At 40.9% G+C, this 20,361-nt stretch overlaps 1 protein-coding gene across 9 annotated transcripts in view; it reads left to right on the top strand.

The window, feature by feature from the left end:
- MID1 (midline 1) overlaps positions 1-20,361 on the top strand; it is a 317,531-nt gene that overhangs the window by 185,089 nt on the left and 112,081 nt on the right. For 8 of the 9 annotated variants that reach the window (XM_027822566.3, XM_037900037.2, XM_043537805.1 and 5 more), the window contains exon 2: positions 18,555-19,270. In XM_027822566.3, coding sequence (XP_027678367.1) covers positions 18,611-19,270 — 660 coding nt within the window. In that variant the 5' untranslated portion in view covers positions 18,555-18,610. Of the gene's footprint in view, positions 1-3,976; positions 4,193-18,554; positions 19,271-20,361 lie in introns of those variants that run through there. The other variant, XM_027822569.3, reaches the window with a different exon arrangement.

Raw genomic sequence — 20,361 nt, 5'->3', positions numbered from 1 at the left:
CTTCTCTTTTCATATTGACCACCCATACATTTGTTTGCACACCTGGAAGTTGTCCCACACAGTGTGCATAAAGCTGTTCCAGAAATGCAGTTTGAGGCATAAGGGCCTGATCCTGTAAATACCTCCTACTTGAATAACCCCACTGAAGTCTATGGTCGACTCATGAGAGTAAAGTGAGAAGGATTAGGCCCTCAATGGCTCTCACACTGAATGTATACAAAAATCCACATTTTTAATCACACAAGTGATTCAGATCAAAATAGAGCTGTTTTGTTAGAACTGAAACAACAAGGAGTCTGGTGGCACCTTAAAGACTAACAGATTTATTTGGGCATAAGCTTTCGTGGGTAAAACACCACTTCTTCAGATGCATGGAGTGAAAATTACAAATGCAGGCATGATATGATGACACATGAAGGGAAGGGAGTTACCTCACAAGTGGAGAACCAGTGTTGACAGAGCCGATTCAATCAGGGTGGATGTAGCCCACTCCAAATAATAGATGAGGAGGTGTCAATTCCAGGGGAGGCAAAGCTGCTTTTGTAATGAGCCAGCCACTCCCAGTTCCTGTTCAAGCCCAGATTAATGGTATTAAATTTGCAAATGAATTTTAGTTCTGCTGTTTCTCTTTGAAGTCTGTTTCTGAAGTTTTTTTGTTCAAGTATAGCTACTTTTAAATCTGTTATAGAATGTCCAGGAAGATTGAAGTGTTCTCCTACTGGCTTTTGTATGTTACCATTCCTGATGTCCGATTTGTGTCCATTCATTCTTTTATGAAGGGATTGTCTGGTTTGGCCAATGTACATGGCAGAGGGGCATTGCTGGCACATGATGGCATATATAACATTAGTAGACATGCAGGCGAATGAGCCTCTGATGGTGTGGCTGTTGTGGTCGGGTCCTCTGATGGTGTCGCTAGACTAGATATGGGGACAGAGTAGGCAATGAGGTTTGCTACAGGGGTTCGTTCCTGGGTTAGTGTTTCTGTGGTGTGGTGTGTAGAGTTGCTGGTGAGTATTTGCTTCAGGTTGGGGGGCTGTCTGTAAGCGAGGACTGGCCTGCCTCCCAAGGTCTGTGAGAGTGAGAAATCATTTTCCAGGATAGGTTGTAGATCGTTCATAATGTGCTGGAGAGGTTTTAGCTGGGGGCTGTACGTGATACCCGGTGGTATTCTATTATTTTCCTTGTTGGGCCTGTCCCGTAGTAGGTGATTTCTGGGTACCCGTCTCACTCTGTCAATCTGTTTCCTCGCTTCCCTGGGTGGGTATTGTAGTTTTCAGAATGCTTGATAAAGATCTTGTAGATGTTTGTCTCTGTTTGAGGGTTTGGAGCAAATTCGGTTATATCTTAGGGCTTGGGTGTAGACAATGGATCGTGTGATGTGTCCTGGATGGAAGCTGGAGGCATGTAGGTAAGTATAGCGGTCAGTAGGTTTCTGGTATAGGATGGTATTTATGTGACCATTGCTTATTTGCACTGTAGTGTCCAGGAAGTGGATCTCTTGTGTGGACTGGTCCAGGCTGAGGTTTATGGTGGGGTGGAAATTGTTGAAATCCAGGTGGAATTCTTCAAGGGCCTCCTTCCCGTGGGTCCATATGATGAAGATGTCATCAATGTAGCTCAAGTCAAGGAGGGGTACTAGGGGACGAGAGCTGAGGAAGCGTTGTTCTAAATCAGCCATAAAAATGTTGGCTTACTGTGGGGCCATGCGGGTACCCATAGCAGTGCCACTGACTTGAAGATATAGGGTCGTCCCCAAATCTGAAATGGTTGTGGGTGAGGACAAAGTCACAAAGCTCAGCCACCAGGTGTGCCATGGCCTCATCAGGGATAGAATTGAGGCAACCTTCTCCCACTATCCTTTGTTCCTGTTACACATCTTTAAAAGGGGGACCATGAAAACTTTTAATGTTCTTATTTTGGGTAACAGGTTCAACAGAATCATCTTTATCCAAAACACCACTGTGCAAATCTCCCTTTCTAATTTAGCTTATCTATCTGTTTGGCCCCCACTACCATAATTTCTGAGCACCTCACAGTCTTTATTGTGTGTGTTGTCACAACAGCCCTATGAGGCAAGGTAATGCTGCTATCCCTGTTTTTATCGGTTGGGAACTGAGGCACAGAGAGATTAAGGCCTTAATGCACAAAAGGAGTTAGGCACCTAGAAAATCACTGTGATTCACAAAGCCTGAGTTGGGCATCTTGTACAAAAAATAGGGAGAGAATAGGCTCCTCAGAGTGCAATTCACAAAAGCTAGCACACCACCTAAGCAATGCCAATGAGAAGGATGTGTGCCCCCCTCTCAGAGATAGGTGCCTAAATCCTGGCTCCAGGGAGGTGCCTTGGGATTCTCAGTTGCAAAATGTCTCTTGGTGGTAAGTGGCTACACAGTTAGCAAGAAGCTGGGAAAGAGGAAGGTAACTTCCCTCATATCTTTTAGCCCAGTGGTTAGGGTACTCACCTGGGATGTGGGAGACACACAATCCAAGTCCCCACTCTGCCTGATGGGAAGAAGGAATTTGAGCAAGTATCTGCCACCTCTCAGGTGAGTGGCCTACCCTTTGGGCTGCAGGACTCCCTGAGATTCTGTCCCTTTGAAGCTCTTGCACTCTGAATAAATAATGAAAGAGTCAGTGGAGCAGGGGGACTAGATCCTGGGTCTCCCAACTCAGTGCTCTAACCGCCAGGCAACAGTTGGATTCTCATGAGGGTGTGCTCATTCTCACTTGTTCGTTCACTCACTCTCTTTCAAAGAGTCATTTGAGCTAGAGAGATAACCCAGGCCTGAGACTAACTCTATTGCCTGGTGGTAAGAGCACTCACCAGGTGTGTAGAAGACCCATGATCTCATCTTCTTCTCCAGTGACTCTAATAATTTATTCACAGTGGAACAGCATCAAAAGGAGAAATCCTTAAAAAATCTGAATGAAGTATGTCGAAAAAGGTTCCAATCCATTGTTTTAAGGAAATGAAATGCATAGGAAATTAAATAATCACAATGTTTATTATTCCATTGTGAACAAAATACAGATTCATGTGGGGAAAGAAAGACCAAAGAGAATGTTTGTTTGTTTTGCATCCTTATGGCCAAACATCTGAGGTACGTTTGCTTTCTCTGTGCTGTGCTGCAACTGCATGAAAGAAATCATTGCAACATGAAAAACAGAAAACACCAGGAAGCAATTCGTTCCTGCTGTTTCCACTTTAACATGAATTTTTTTAACACCTTTGTTGGACTCCAAATGTCTGGTGTAATATCAAATCAGTCAGGATTACAATCAGACATTTTACATGCTTTTGGGTTAATCTGTAGTTTACTCTTGAGGGTTGTTCACTTGCACACTGATAATTTAGCAACATTTTTTGCACAACTGCAATCACCCAGTGTTTCACCTCCTAAACTAAAAGAGGTGACTTATTGCTCTGTGGTACCGGAAAGAATTCCCTTCCCAATAAATACAACTAGGTGTTTCAAGCAGCTGCCCTAGCTTTTAGGTGAACTCCTGCCAGGCTTTGTTTATGTGATGTATTTTTTAATACTGCTTGGAGAAAATAATAAAAATAGCAGAGGAATCATTTGTCATTTTTGTCCTGTAGTGTTCTACATTCTGTGAAGAACTAGAAAAGTTCTGTACTGTTCACATTGTGTGACAGGTTTTGCCAGTTCAGGTCAGTCTCTTTTACAGGCATGGCAACTACAATTCATTATTCAGCTCTGGATTAATTACACAGCAGGCTGAGCTTCCACTTGTTCAAGTTATGTGGCAGTGTAGCCCAATGTCCTTATTACAAGCCATCATTGTCAGACAGGTTATACAGAAGCTCTGTGAGAGAATCTGATCCTCATTGCTTTTTCACTCGATTTAAGTTGAATGCTGAGAGAGATTTTGCTTTAGGGTCAGTGACTAAGGCATCTGGATTGCTGAAGGATTTTTGATTCTTAAACTCTGGCGGAGGTGATTAGGTGGAGCTGGTTTTCCTGGAATTGTAGGGTAGATTTTCCTGTTGTGTTTCAGCGTCCACTGTCTCACAGTTACAGACACAGTCACAGTATCGCTCCAGGATTACTAGGACAGTGGTAGCTGCTACCATCTGGCCGTTTTGGCCTGTCAGTATTTTTTGAGTGGGTCAACGTGGTCTTTTTCTACAGAAATGTATCAGCCAAAAGAACTAGGGCGAAATCCATCGGTGGGTATGTGAGTTGATACGTTCTTGAGGGTTGGAACAGATACTTAAATTCTCAACAGCGAGATTACATTTTCCATTTTCAAAAATATTTTCAAATGTGTTTAACAATATGGTAATGCAGCATTTTATGTTTTTGTGCTATTATAGAAAATGATCTTCTCTATATGGAAAGCTTAACAAAAATGGGAATGTTTCTCAGTAATAAGCTATTTTAAATTGTGTGAATGTTGTTGTTTTATCAATTGGTGTTAAGCTACTAAAGAAGCCTGGAAAATAGGCATCTTCATTCTGGCAAATGCAACTTTATAGTTTTGGTTTAAAAAGTATCAAATAAAGGGCGAGGTAGCACATTTTCCCTCAGTTCTCTCATTTAAACATGAAATTTCCTACAGCCCTCTACCGTGCTTGTGCAAAGTCTTTGAAATCACCTTTTGATATAAAATATTCATTTGTTACCAATCAAGTTACATAATCTAAAACTTTGACATGTGCTAGGCTAATGTCCTAGAGATACATGTTAGAAGGATAAACTTTTTTTTAGCACCAGTATGGTCAAGGTGGTATAGAAGACAGCTTGAGCATGTAAACTATTTTATTTATGTGTGATTGAAGTAATGCCCACCAGATGTACTATATATATTCAGTGAAACCAGGAGTGTGTATGAGCCACAATTACTGAGTTTCTAATCTATATTTCCCAGTAGGATATTTCAAACTGAACAATTGTCTGTCTAAGGGCAAGATAATCTGACATTCGGAGAGGTCCATTTTTAAAGTAGCTATTTTAAAATCTAATAGATAATGATGCTAGGGTGTGGTGTATGTTGTGGGGGGTGGGGGTGGGGGTGGAGCTGGAACTGTACAGCTACATGCCAGTAATTCTATCCATCACGTTAGTCGTTTTCAACCAGTAAAAGTTAAGGGTCACTGTACTCTGATAATTAACCAGAAATGTATAACATGCCCTAGGTCTAGAAAGTTGAACTAAATTAAAGGAGATTTTACATTTTGTTAATGAATGGCATTGCAAAGAGCTGTAACTTTAAGTATTTGTTTTTCTCATGCTGTCATCAGAAGTAATTAGATACTGTTGTGATGGGTGCTATAGAAAATCTTGTGGTAGAAAGAGAGAATATCTATTTAGTGTACTGATGCAACCATTCTGTATAGAGAATAATTTTGCTTTTGTTTATTCCTTTTCACTCTGTCTCTCCACTGTAAGGTGTTGTACTGGACGGTTGTCTCTATGACATCAGTCACTACCCCAGGTAGCAACATTTAATGGATAATTTCCTTTTTTTTCTTTCTTTACTCTCCTTTTCTACCTTTTCAGAGAGGTGCTGAGCACAAGCATCTCCCATGATTTCATATGGGCACTATGCACCTCTCCGGATAAAAATTATAACGAGAACATAAGGAAAGCAGTACTGAGCAAATGCTGTACCGCACATTGCATCTGGGCTTTAAAACGCGTGGCTAGAGAGAAATGAGAATCGAGCACCAACTCCCAACTATTCTGAGACTGAGTAATAAGATTTCTGAAAATCCTGTATTTACACAGTAAAATTTAGCTCAGATGCGACACCGAGCTATCAATGAGGTTCTGCTTTTGTGCAACCTTCCAGGTGGATTGAGGCAGATGATTTCCTCCAAGGTCAAATAGTAAATGACTTTACTCAGATTAGAACTGAGTATCCTCTGGCTTCCCAGCCTTTCCTATGTGCTGGAACTAAGGGTATGGGGCGGGGGTGCTGCAGCACCCTCTGGCTTGAAGTGGTTTCCATTATATACAGGGTTTACAGATTGGTTCGAGGTCTCTCAGCGCCCCCACTATAAAAATTGTTCCAGCACCCCTGCGTTCTTTGTTTTGACCTCTGTACCCACCCAGCCCCACAAAATCTCCTTGCTCTCCTATATTTTTTTTCTTTCTGAAATGAGCCAATAGCATTTGGCACTTTTAATTGTCTGAGTTACACACTCAGTTACTGATACTGTTCTTTCATTTGCTGCTTTTAATTCTTTAGCTTGAAGTACTAAAGCTATTGTTCTGCATGGCTGCTAAAAGCCCTCAAGGCGAGATTGTGTGGTTGTGGGCAATTGTTTGTTTTGTCTCACCGTGCTCCTTACAAGGGATGCAAATACAAAAAAGAAAATACTTGAGATTGCCAAGGTTCATGTATCGTGGGGAGATGTTACCTTTAAGTTCCCACAAAATAAGAGGGTGGACATGCCTCTGTGAGACAATGAAGCATTGCAGGCTCTTTCTGTCAGCAGGTGGCTTTTGCAACCTTTTCTCAAACAAAGTCCACAGACAAGGTAAAGTAGGGTGACCGGACAGCAAGTGTGAAAAATCAGGACGGGTGTGGGGGGTAATAGGCTCCTACATAAGACAAAGCCCCAAATATCAGGACTGTCCCTGTAAAATTAGGACATCTAATCACCCTAAGGTAAAGTAAAGAGCTCCCCTCTTTGCCAAGATTGGGTTTTATTAACAAAGTGGTAAGACTGAGACTTTTACATCTCACCCTGAGTAAGGGGCAGTGCATAGCAGACCAGGGAGTGAATTATGACAACAAATTGTAATTTCTTTCAAGACTCATCCTTGCTCCAAGGAGGAAGAAAGCTGCTATTGGCATTACCAGTAGCTGATTATTTCCCCCCTGTGTTGGCTGAGATATGCTGGTCAGCAAATCGACCAGCTGCACAGTGGAGTAAAGAGGGAGAAAGAGTCTTACACTTGCTTACTTGTCTGCATAGAGTTATAACAGCAAATCACTATCTTGTCCAAATAAATTAACAATAAGATACTAAAGTGAGGCTCAAGCTTTCTCTCCAGGCTTGGCTGTTCTTAGGGTTCCTACTTAGAGTGCTCAGCCCACACCCTAGATCTTTTCTCTATAGGAAATTATCCCCACGTTTCTCATATTCAGTGGAGATAAGAAGCTGCTTGCCTCAGTGATACAGCAGAACCTCCTTACTTTTGAATGGAATAGAACAGAATCCTTTCCCAGAAGAATCAACACCTGCTAACAGGGAGGGTTGTTTCACTGCCAGCCTGTTATACTCTCTTTGTACTATACCAGAGGTGACTCTTGGCCTGTAACTAAATTGAGTTTCCTGCTCATTCTAAAGCTAAAGCTGAATGGAAATGAGATGGGCGCAGCGGACAATAATGAAAAGGAGATGGCCATCTTTGAGATACTCCTGACCCAAAGACACATTTCTTCTTGTTCTTGGGATTCAGGATTTCAACAAAGATATTTGTAAATTCTCCCTGGAGGAAATCAGGAAGCCTGGAGACAGTTGTTTTGAAAATCTTAGTCGATTACACTAAAGTGTAACTGACATAAGGCACAAAAATACATACTGTGTCTGGTGGTTGGAGTAGGGGATTGGGTTCTGCTGCTTGTTCTGCAATTGACTTTCTATGAGGACATCACAAGTCAGTGTCTTAGCTCATAGAGCCTGAACCATGCTAGGAAGATGGGTAGGAGGTATACAACAGTGGTTCTTAACCAGGGGCCTGGGAACCCCTGGGGAGCCGCGAGCAGGTTTCAGCTGCTCTGCTAAGCCAGGCCAGCATTAGACTCACTGGGGCCCAGGGCAGAAAGCAGAAGCCTTGCCACCTGGGGTGAAGCCTGGGGCCCTGAGACCACCACCTGGGGCTGAAGCCAAAGCCTGAACAACGTAGCTTCGCGGGGGCCCCAGTGGTGTGGGGCCCCAGGCAATTGCCCTGCTCTCTACCCCCTGATGCTAGCCTTGACTTTTTTATGCAGAAAGCCAGTTAGTGTGGCACAGGTGGGCCGTGGAGTTTTTATAGCATGTTGGGAAGGGCCTCAGAAAGAAAAAGGTTGAGAACGCCTGGTGTAGAACACAGTCCTGAAACCGTTCTGCCTGCATGGGCCAGAGTGGGAGCGTCCTTACTAGGATTGCCGATTTTGGTTGGACGTATTCTTGGAAGTTTCATCACATGACATTATCTTTAATTAAAGATTAATCTTTTATTTCTGGAGAGTCCAGGAGAATCCTGGAGGGTTGGCGACCGTAGTCCTTACTGCTGTCCACAGTGGCACCTCTGTTACAGCTAATGACTGCATTCCTCTCAGAGCTGTCTCACAGACACCAGGCCATATGTGTGAGGGGCTCAGATCACAATCTTGCCACCACACAGACATGTGTAGTGTCTGTCCGCCCTTTGTTCTCTCAGGAGACAAGCAGCCAAATTTGGCTGTCTGTCTCCTGCACAGATAGCAGGGCTCTCTGAGCCCTATATTTCTCCCCTACAACAGTGCATCTTCAACAGAGCAGCTATAATTTGCCCCTTATCCTCTCTGTGTCATAGTCAATCAGTAAAATAGGGACCTACCTCACTGGGGCCACATGAGGCTCAGTGGATTAGGTCCAAACTCTCCTCTCAGCTACACTGCTACAACTTTACCAACTTTGCCCCTTAAAGTTTGTAAAATGATTTGGGTCCTTGAATGAAAGTGTGTGCAAAGGGAAAATCATTTTTGTTGTTGCTCATTTTAATTCTACTTAAATACTTAAGTGATTTACAGTTTTTAAAATCTTTCCCCCTCAACTTACCTTAGCAATACAGTCTTCATTTGAAAATACATTTATTTGTCTTATACAGGCACTCAGAGGAACATACAGAAAGGAATTATAAGTGTGATAGACATACAATTGGAATAAAATGTTCAATATTGGATTGGGAAAACTTGTAAAAGCCAGTGAGCTGATTCTTTTCATAGTGGTTGCGAATGTGCAGAGTATAATACTGAGAACACATTTCTGGTCTGTTAGAATAAAAATACACTTTCTTTATGGGACTTTTCAGCTATCACATGTGAGGAGCAGAAAGCAAGGCAGAGAGGTTGATGGGATATGCCTGGTGGGTAGGATGGAGATTAGTTTAAAAAAGCACGAGCTTTATTTAGCCAATATTGCATCTGTACATTGAACTTCCAGTCTGTTTAAATTCTAAAAGCCCCGTGAGATGTGAGGTCATAACTTGACTGTTGCAGCTCCCCAAACACCTCTTACTGCCATTTTAAAGACTCTGTGATGTGAGAACAGACCCTAGGTTTCTTCTGACAGTTTGATTCATGGTCAAAGTTTAGGATGGTTATGAATTTAAATATGGTGTTTAACCTTGTAGTGCTAGGTTCCCACTCGAGTCTTTTTAAGTACATGGTTGTTGTCACCGATAATGCCATTACACTGACCAAAAAGCAAAGTGAAGTGCCCAATTTTTGCAGCTGCATAACTAGAGAAACATTTGAAATTAATCTCTTTTCATTCATTAATTCTTTTCATGGAGAGGTGAGAATTATTTTTATGTAAGAGTCTTTTAGCTGGTGTAAATCAGTCAAGTTAATGGAGCTCAATCATGGGGTCACTGGAGTTATGGTGATTTACACCAGCTGAGGATCTAGCCCTTTGTTTTCAGCATTCCACATATCAGCATCAAACACCTAAAAATATAGAACTATTTGACACACATGAATATTAAACAATTCAGAGCATTTAATTTTTAAAACATACAGAAGCATATTAAAATATATATCTGCTATTCTATTTTAGGTTTCAGAGTAACAGCCGTGTTAGTCTGTATTCGCAAAAAGAAAAGCAGTACTTGTGGCACCTTAGAGACTAACCAATTTATTTGAGCCATAAGCTTTTGTGAGCTACAGCTCACTTCATCGGATGCATACTGTGGAAAATACAAAAGATGTTTTTATACACACAAACCATGAAAAAATGGGTGTTTATCACTACAAAAGGTTTTCTCTCCCTCCACTCCACTCTCCTGCTGGTAATAGCTTATCTAAAGTGATCACTCTCCTTACAATGTGTGTGATAATCAAGGTGGGCCATTTCCAGCACAAATCCAGGTTTTCTCCCCAGGCGCCCCTCTCCCCCCCCCCCCCCCCCCCCCACAAACCCACTCTCCTGTTGGAAATAGCTTATCCAAAGCGATCACTCTCCTAGCCCTTTGGGGCTTTACTGTATATGGCCATTCTTGATTTTTTTCAGTTTTTAACGTAAGGCTCAAAGAATATTCTAGTTCCCAGATGATTATTAGATCCCAGTTTGGTAAACGAATGTGTGTTTTTTCTATTGAAGATTCCACTCCTGTGAGGTGCTGAGCATTCTCAGTCCCACTGATGTCAACTTGCAGGATTGGGCCTTTAGAACATGTGTTCTGTAACTGACATATGACATTCCACAGACAGAATGATGCCCTCAGGACTATGTTTAACCACAAGTGGTGTGGAGGATGTGCTTTTGCTGTATTTGTTAACATCTCTTAAATGTTCCAAAAAATGTAAACTGTTACAAATATTATGTACATATCCAATGTAGTTTACTTGTGGACAAAACAGTTAATTATTCCTTTGGCAATGAAAATATATGAATAATGTGAAATATTCACATGAAAAATATGACATTCACTTGTGGCAGAAGCTGTTGAATGAATACTCTCCTTTTGTAGTTTTATTAACCCTCAGTTTTACGATATAAATGAGGAAGAGAGTTCTCTGCAGTAAACGGAGGCTTATATGTAATGATGACTAGCTTTCCCTAATGTAGTGAATGCTTCTCTTCCCAAAGTATTTGGAATATTTTTTTAAGCTTTGATTAGCAGCTACATGTGGATGGTTGCAGTCCTTTAAAATATGTCTATGTCAAAGTAATGCAATGCATAAATAATTATTAACAGCACTAGTTAATCACAGACCTCAATTGTCTGAGATATAAAAGTTGAAAGTAGTTAATGGATTAGGGGCAAACATTAGGTTGTGACTGTTCTTTAATAGCATTAGGAATACTTCTTGAATCTGATGCCACATGTTCTAACTGTTCCCTAAAATGATTCTATTTATATCCTTCAGGAGAAGGAAAACTACAAAATAGATTTTCCTTCTTCAGAGCTAGTACTAGAAATTCCAAATGTGTCAATTACAGATGAGACAGGTTTTCTTCCTTGCCTCTTTCAGTGCCCATATCTGATTCTATGACAAGAATGTAAACACTTAACTACACTTTACTGTGCATTTATACAACATCCTGCTAACCTGAAAAACAGACATTGCCTATTATGATGCTACTTTGTGTCAGCACTAGAAGACACACACCCATGTGCGCACGCACACGCTAATTCTGCCTTTGACTCCATTTCCAAATTTCACTCAACTTCATTATAAACAGTTTCTATACAGTACATTCTTTGTGTGTGGTATCTATAAAGGTTTTGCAACTTATTTTATAACTGCCATTCTTGGATTAACATAACATGGTAATTTATATAATAAGGACCTTTTTATATTAATTTTTAATTTTTAAAGTTTGAAAGAACTTTCTACAAAAAAATAATTGCATCAGCAGGTGTTTCATGTCTAATTCCCCAGTCTTGCATGCTTATGTACCTATATGGCTTTTACACATGTGAGTTATTCCCACTGAATTTAAGTACATCACAGGTGCTGGAAGGATGGCGAGAGTGGGGGGAGCAAATCCCTCTTCCCCCCCCCCCCCCCGCCCGAGTCCCACCCTACTGTAGCCTCTGCCTTCCCGGAGCCCCTGCTCCCCCCACACACATACTCTCCCTGCTGACCAGCCTGAAGTCCTCTGGTGATGGGTTCTTCCTGCTTCCCAGACCCAGCGGGTTCCCGGCACCAAGAAGAGCCTTCACTGTAGTTTTGGTAGCTGACAGGTGAGGGCCCAGCTGCTGGCATGTGGCTCAGTGCAGAGCGGGACCCAGGTGCCAGCCAACCAGGCCAGGTCACAACGTGCTGCCTCCCAGCCAAGTTTTAAAGGTGGGGAGGGAGGCATGGCCCTTCGGGTGCCCGGAACCTTTGTAGAATTGGGGGTGGGGAGGGAGGCAAGGCCAAAGTGGCAGAGGAATTAATATTTAAATATCCCACAGAGAGCACATATGTTTCTTTTGTTAAAAAGTGGGGTGGCCATGGCACCCTAACCACCCCCTCCCCCCCCCGGTTTTAGTGCTGGTGACACGCGTCAATGTTTGCAGCATGGGCCCTGACATTGCAGTACTGAAATCCAGATATGTTGTCAGTAACTGTTGCTAGGAAAAATGGCAATGGAAACTGCTTTGGGTATATTTAGGATATGATTTACCAACACATGAAAAACTGAAATCTTAGTGAGGAGACACATCAGAGAATCTCCAGATATAGCACAACACACCTTTTTTGCTTCTGAATAAATACAGTTTTACCAAGTTACACAGTCTTATATGCACTAGAACACAGTGGAGAGTGGCAGCTGGTTGCAGCTGCTTCAGCAAGTGTAGGACTGCTCAAGGACAGCCCTTATTTATGCCACTGGCTCAAGAACCTTATGCCAATGGAGGATCAAGAGTAGCAGAGATCCATTCTGCCACATTGATACCTATCCCATCTTGTCCGTGACCTGCCCCTGACACACCCTCTCCTTCCACTCCCTCTGAAGAATGGGCAACTGTATGGAAGCATTCGAGCCACCTCTGCTAGCTTTACTCCAGTAGAGGGTTATTCTCCATTGACTTTGTGACACAAAGTGTCCTTAGTTGACTAGAGGCTCTAGCCTATTATTTTTAAGTATAGTTTTACTTTTTAGTATAATTTTACCTCAGTTATAAAATTATCACTCTTCAGAAATTAGCAATACCTAGTCTTGTCCTGAATGTATTGGGTCAAAATGGTGGATGACATTATCTGGCAGTAATGACAGTATTATGTAGTTAATGCTAAAGAGAAAAAAAACAGGCACTCAGATGTTGTGGTGATGAGTATAAAATAGGTAGGAAGATAGAACGGTTCTTAAATCTACCTGCAGAGATAGAAGAGTTTCAGCTTCTTGGTATGTGTAGGGACTTTAAAGTATTTCATTGTTGTTGCACTCCTAGGACCAAAGAAAAGTAGAGAAGAAATACTCAGAAGTACAATGTTATCATTGTACTTTGGTCTGTAACCTTAAAGAAATTGTTTAAGGGGTTAAATGCAATGTCACCTCAAGGAGGAATACTAACACATGTGTAGGGTGCATTGGATTTTTTCTCTGTTTGCTATAATAGCTGCAAAATACTTACTAGAGCCAAGAAGAACATGTTACATTCTCCTCAGTGAATGTATTTTTGGGTTTTGATCGTGCTCTCATTGAAATAAATTGCAAGAGTCTTAATTACTTTAATGGCACAGGTGCTGGATATTGTCAGTGAAGAAGTGTTAGGCTTTTTGACCAATAATAGATGTATAGAATTGTGAGTTTTAAAAAGATATGATTTTCCACTATGAACATTTTCTCTTTAAATGTAGCTCTTTATTGAAATTCTATTCATGCATTTCATTCATATCCAACTAATAATATACAGTTCAAAGACACATTCTTCTTGGACTTCTGTTTTTCTTTTATCATAATACCCCTGCTCTGTGTGTTTAAATTGCACTTAAATAAAAAGATAAAGCACAGAAATAATAAAGTAAACATAGTAGTAAAATCATATTGCCGATCATAATAGTAATGAAACAATCATATAAAGGAAGAATTTTCCACTGTACTCTGCTCGTACTTGACACTTGCGAGCAAAAGTAAATTAGTCAAATTTCAGTTTAAATTGTCCATTTCTCTTTCTTTTCTTTTTCTAGGGAGCTTGAGAATGCTCTCCTCATGGAATTAAAAGGAGTTATCACCAACTCAAAGTTCTTCAATTTGTCTTAAAACAATGGGTCAAATCCTGTCCCACTGAAGTCATAGGAAGGGAGTTTTGTCACTGATTTCAGTGACATTTCACTCTTTAAGGGCCAACATTCTATTTCCAGCATATTTCATACACTGCATTTCTGTGAGAGGAGATTCAGACTTCCAAATGTTCTGTTTCCCCTGAGGTTTCTTCCATTCAGGTTCCCAAGAATTCAGTCTGACTCCAATCTCATCACGCAGGATCCTTTATTTGGTATACAACAGGGGTTCTCAACCTCTTTCTTTCTGAGGCCCCACTCCCCAACGTTCTATAAAAACTCCATGGACCACTTGTGCCACAATAACTAGTTTTCTGCACAAAAAAGCCGGGGCTGGCATTAGGGGTAGCAAGCAGGGCAATTGTCTGGGGCCCCATGCTACAGGGGCTCTCGCAAAGCTACATTGCTCAGGGCTCCAGGCTTCAGCCCCATGACATGGGGCTTCGGTTTTCTGCTCTGGACCCTAGCGAGTCTAACACTGGCCCTGCTGGCGGACCTCCTGAAACTTGCTCACGGTCCTCCAGGATGAGAGCCACTGGTATATAGCAAAGCTGCGCTGCGTATATCAGATTCAAGTGTAGTGGTTGAGCATAGGGCATACCACATAGCCACAGCAAACCTTTTCCTTTTATATACATTCATACATCACATTGCATTTATTATACGTTGCATCACATGTTTTGGGATTGGCTTGGTTACTTTGTAGGAACTAATCTCTGTGCAGCATGCTCTGTCCATGCACAACTTACTGCTTACCTCATCTTTACATTCCCAATTTATCCACTGTTCCCAATTTATCCATTGGACATTTGTAAATGGTTCCCTCTTATCTTAGCTAGAACAAATATTCTATTTTTAGCCTGCTGATCCTAATCCTGTCTCCCAAAAAGTGAGACCTCAGCCATGTCCAATTACTCATGTCAAGCCAGGCCTACATTCAGTTCTTACTGAAGTAGGTTTCCCAGCTAGAAATAACATTAATGTTTTAGCATTTGCTATTTCACTGTTGTCTATTGCTAAAATTACTTCTTGTGAGTTGAACTTAGTATTTCTCATTGCAATAATATTTTTATGCCTGTAATTCTAAATTTTTGAAATTACCGAATTATATATTCCAAGTTCTTTCCACTATTGCTGTTTTTCCTGCACTGGTTGGGTGGCAGTAATTTTACAAACTACAGCTTTGTAAAGCCACAACAGAATCTATTCTAATCATTTATACTGAATTTTTGTTTCTATGATAATACACTTGGCATATGGGGTGCGTTTTTTGGGGTTTTTTTTAATTGGTATTAAAGTGCAGTCTTCCAATTTCAAGTGGTTAGAAGTTTTCCAGAAAGCTCATGAAAGTGAAAGTTCATACATGAAAATTTGAGAAAAATGGCATTGGGTTTTAAGAGACTTTGTGGGTGGATTGCTAACGTGACCTGCACTGAATTGTTTAAAAGTACAATAGAAGGATTGAAATAGTAAAGTAATAGCAGGATTGTAGTTGGTTAGATACTCCTATTTGGATTGTCTTTAGCATACTCTGTCCCTCTTACAGCTTACATTAGTTTTTGGTTCAGTCACAGAGGCAGTGGTAATGAAAAATGCAGTGTTATTAAAAGTAAATGTCATTGGTAGCTACAAAGGAGAGGAGATGCAGATGATTTTGCTAGAGGTTTTAGCAATATTTGGTACAAGGGGACATGTATCATTTATTGAGCTCCCTCGATGTGTTCAATTCTGAACAAACAGGAAGACAGGTCTCTAAGGCCAGATTTTGATGCCCTTACTCTCACTGAGTAGCGCTACTCAAGGAGTAAGTTACCATTCAGTAAAAAGAAAAGGAGTACTAGTGGCACCTTAGAGACTAACCAATTTATTTGAGCATAAGCTTTCGTGAGCTACAGCTCACTTCATCGGATGCATTCATTGGAATGCATCCGATGAAGTGAGCTGTAGCTCACGAAAGCTTATGCTCAAATAAATTGGTTGGTCTCTAAGGTGCCACTAGTACTCCTTTTCTTTTTGCGAATACAGACTAACACAGCTGCTACTCTGAAACTTACCATTCAGTGTGAGTAAAGGTATCAGAATCTGATCCTACATCAGACTTGGACAAAATAGTCTATAAACACCTTTCTGAAGCACTGGGTAAGCTCCAACCTTTGGATCAATGGTGCATATACCTCCTTGTTTATCTGTAGTTGACTATAATTAAAAGCCATTTGTTTCAAGGAGGCAACTGAACAGAGATAAGGACATCACCTGCCACACACTGAGCTAGCGGGATTTCCATATATAAAAGGAAGCATGGAAGAAGCCCCAAATCCTAAACAATTATAAGAAAGAAACGCTGAAGGTCAGTTTGTTTTCACTGAAATGCCAGTATAGAAGTAACAATTAGGTTTGCTGGCTTAAAACCTTGGCTTCTGCCAACCATAAATCCCCTTCTCTTATTTTCAGTTCATCATATAAAATGCAGGATAAATGGGTGATGAGATATTCCGTTGTGGTGTGGGAATGAATTTAAACAGCATGAATGAGGTTTTGATCATCTGGATCTGTCATGGAACAGTGAATGAAGAAAAGAAAAGAGACACTGTTCTTCATCTGCAGAATATGCTTTCATCTTTTGTGTGCTATGTGACTGTGGTTGATGTGAGAGTGGAGGGTTATCATTGCACCCATGTCAAATCAACAGGTCTTTAATTTTTAACAGGCACAGCATGTATTTCTGGCATTTGATGGATAGTTATAACTGAATTAGACAGTGGCAAAGTGAACTTTAGTTGAACCAAGATCATCAGCACAGTAGACCTGAAAATTAAGACTTGTGATGAGGTCAGTGCGTTTTTAAAATCTTCAGAGCTTTTGGTATATATCTGGATGACTGCAAAGGGGCAAAAACATCTCTGGAACTGAAGCCTCAGTGCCCTTACCACAAGGCATGTATGAATAAGAATTAATGGGTGATCTGAACCTTGCCTCCATTTGTTGAACTTTTCTGTTCTGTTATGGTTTGTATTGGGGTTATATATAGCATTCCTGTCACTGTAACTGCAGTCCAAAGTTTAATTGTAGTGAAATGCAGAAAGTTCAAAGAGATTTGGTTCCCAAGCTTGCTAATGAGCACCAGGCTCTCTTCACCCTTAATGAACCAAGGTTTGTATGTGGATTGATTTTTTTTGAAATGGGAGGGAGGCAGGAGTTCACACAACGGAACAATGACTTTACAGTGTAAAGAGTGTGCAGCTGTGCCATCTGAAGCTGTCCTCAGTTATGAGCAACAAAGCTTAAATAGATTGTACTGTGAAGAGGTACAGCTCTGTGAGTGTGAAGCATAGCTTTTGCTTCTGCTTCACTGACCTGTCTGCTTGCAATAGCAATGGGGCCTTGATGAGAGCTTAGGCAGGGAGAGCTGCGTAGGGCGACTCTTTCAAAATCACTCCCTGTAACTTGAATAGAGAAGAAGAAACAAAATGAAGTTTCAGTTGATCTCTTTCCAGGGATGTACTGCTGCGTTTTCTTGAAAATCCCATGCCCTCCATCTAAAAGTCATTGGTGATTCCTTAGCCTCTTCAGCTGATCCATAAACCACTAAACTGAGTATTTTCAGCCGATAGTCTATTTTCCTTCTAAATTGTAACAACAAAGATTATACACACACCAAGATAAATTTGTTAAACTAAACAAACCACAGATATTTCACGTTAGCTCAATGATCTTCCAGAAGTTTATATTATGTCTTAGGTCAAGCCCATTTGAAATTTGTGCAGAGCCAATATTTTCTCTTTAAAATAGATATCTGTATTATATTTTGTCTAATCTCACTAGATATTTCTGTTGTATCCATCGCTGCTGCTGCATATATGTGTACGTATACGCCACATTAAGTGTGTGTGTGTGGTGTATTTATGCATATACACACATTCTTGAGAATATATATACACCTATGTACTCTGCTGCGTGTGTATATATATACACACTACACTACATGTATATTCACAAACATATAGATATAGAGACAGATATACCCAGTATATTTATGTACCATGACTGTAACATTAATTAAAATGTGTAATATGAGACAATGCCACAATGTGAAGTACAGAAGCAACAAGGAGCTTTTAGGTTATCTGTTATAACACTGTGGCTTAATCCTTGCTCTGCTACTCTTCAAATCAGAAATAAAAAAAAATTGCCAGCAGGTTAGCAAAGCAGAAAGCTGCTTCTGCAGCAGGAATCTATTTTTACTGTGATATGTTGTTCTGCTGTTTGAAGGTCTTAATTTTGGCTTTTAATAATTCAAAAGCACCAGAAAACATCTGCTGTTGCCCTCAATCTCATGTTAAAGATAGAAAAACCAACAAAAGGGTTTTGTTTTTGTTTCGTTTTTTAAATACAAAACAGTACAATTGCTATGGTTTTTTTAAATTGCTTTTGTTTTTTAAATACAAAATAGTACAATTTTAAATACCTTGACGTGTGCCTATGCAGATTCAAAACTTTAGATAGCTCTTCAGTCTGCCGTGGTGGCTTGATAGTACCAGTGGCGAAAGTTGACAACCCCCCGTGGCTGACCCCTCTTGCTCTCTCTCGCCTAATCGAATTTTGCGTTATGTTTCCAGATAGCCGATCAGCTTCCCTGGATTTCGCTGACGACACAGGAAAGCTTTGCCTGAAGATGGAAACACTGGAGTCGGAATTGACCTGCCCTATCTGTCTGGAGCTGTTTGAGGACCCACTGCTGCTGCCTTGTGCTCACAGCCTCTGTTTCAACTGTGCGCATCGCATATTGGTCTCCCACTGTGCCACCAACGAATCAGTGGAATCCATCACTGCCTTCCAGTGCCCTACTTGTCGTTATGTCATCACTCTCAATCAACGTGGTCTAGACGGACTGAAGCGCAACGTCACCCTGCAGAATATTATCGACAGGTTTCAGAAAGCGTCAGTGAGTGGGCCCAATTCTCCTAGCGAAACCCGCCGAGAGCGGGCATTTGATAGCAACAGCATGTCATCCAGTGAAAAAGTTCTCTGCCAGTTCTGTGACCAGGACCCTGCCCAGGAAGCAGTGAAGACCTGTGTCACTTGCGAGGTGTCCTACTGCGAGGAGTGCCTGAAAGCGACTCACCCGAACAAGAAGCCATTCACGGGCCACCGTTTGATAGAGCCTATTCCAGACTCTCACATCCGAGGATTAATGTGTCTGGAGCATGAGGACGAGAAAGTTAACATGTACTGCGTGACTGATGACCAGTTAATCTGTGCCTTGTGTAAACTGGTTGGACGGCATCGTGATCATCAGGTGGCAGCTTTGAGTGAGCGCTATGACAAATTAAAGGTTAGTTTTACCTACTCACTCCTTGTAGCCCAGCAAGCGGGGTGTGACAAGAAGCTTAGTTGCATGATGGGGAAATATGTTTTCTCACCTCTGAAGAGTGGTTGGTATGGGTAGGAGTGCAGTCTGTAATTAATTTATAATATGTAATATGTATGTACACACACATATCTGTTCTTGAAAAGGTGTCAATTAATTTGCTGTAGATAAAGTTACCTCAGTATTATCTAAACTTCCCTATACTTACCATAGGGAATACCAAGCATACTACAAATATTGAAGTAAACTTGTTTGTTTATCTAAAGCATTATCTATAGTGACAAGTAAGTTTTTAACGTTGACCGCAGTACATATAGGTGTGTGTATATACATATACATGGACATTGAAATTTCAGACATTCTTTGAATATTCTGATGACAATTATTTTTAACGTAGTTGCTTACAACTTGAAATCCCTCTGCATCATGCTAAGCAGGGGAAGCATTTAAGAGCTGTCTTCAGGACTCCCCCAGCAACAACATTCACCCACACTTATATAAGACATAGAAATGAAAACAAAAATGAAATTGTTTCAGAGCTACCTGTGACATTCCCTTGGTTATGTGATTTTTTTTTCCCCCCCTCCCTACCCCTTCCACATCTATCCTATCAGGTAACAATGCTGCTCTGACAGTCTTGTGTTCCATTGCAGAATGTCTTCAGTATAGTATCGGTATTGCTAACACACATTCTCTGGATGTTCTCCAGTTTCAGCATGGAATTAATTTAAACAAAGCTCCAACTCAGGTAGTAGTAACTAAGTAGAGAGGTATTATACCTCTTTGAGCCCAGGATCTTTTAGTTACCAGATTTGCATGCTGCTGCAGAGCAGAATAAGAAAGAAATAACCTCAGGAACCCCCACCCCCATTCCTTAGGGAAATGCAGCTTTGATTATTTTGAAGGAAGACTACAACTGAGAGATCATGAGTATGAAGGTAAAAAGAGCATTCTTCTTCTTCTTCTTCTTCTGCATACAATGGTTTCAATGGCAAGAAATTAACAGAATAGGTTGAATTTAACTAGAGGTCTTATCTCAAAATATATACTAATAA

This window comes from Chelonia mydas, chromosome 1, assembly GCF_015237465.2.
Source record: "Chelonia mydas isolate rCheMyd1 chromosome 1, rCheMyd1.pri.v2, whole genome shotgun sequence".
In the NCBI taxonomy this organism is placed as follows: Eukaryota; Metazoa; Chordata; order Testudines; family Cheloniidae; genus Chelonia; species Chelonia mydas.
This window is presented reverse-complemented; position numbering and strand designations above follow the sequence as displayed.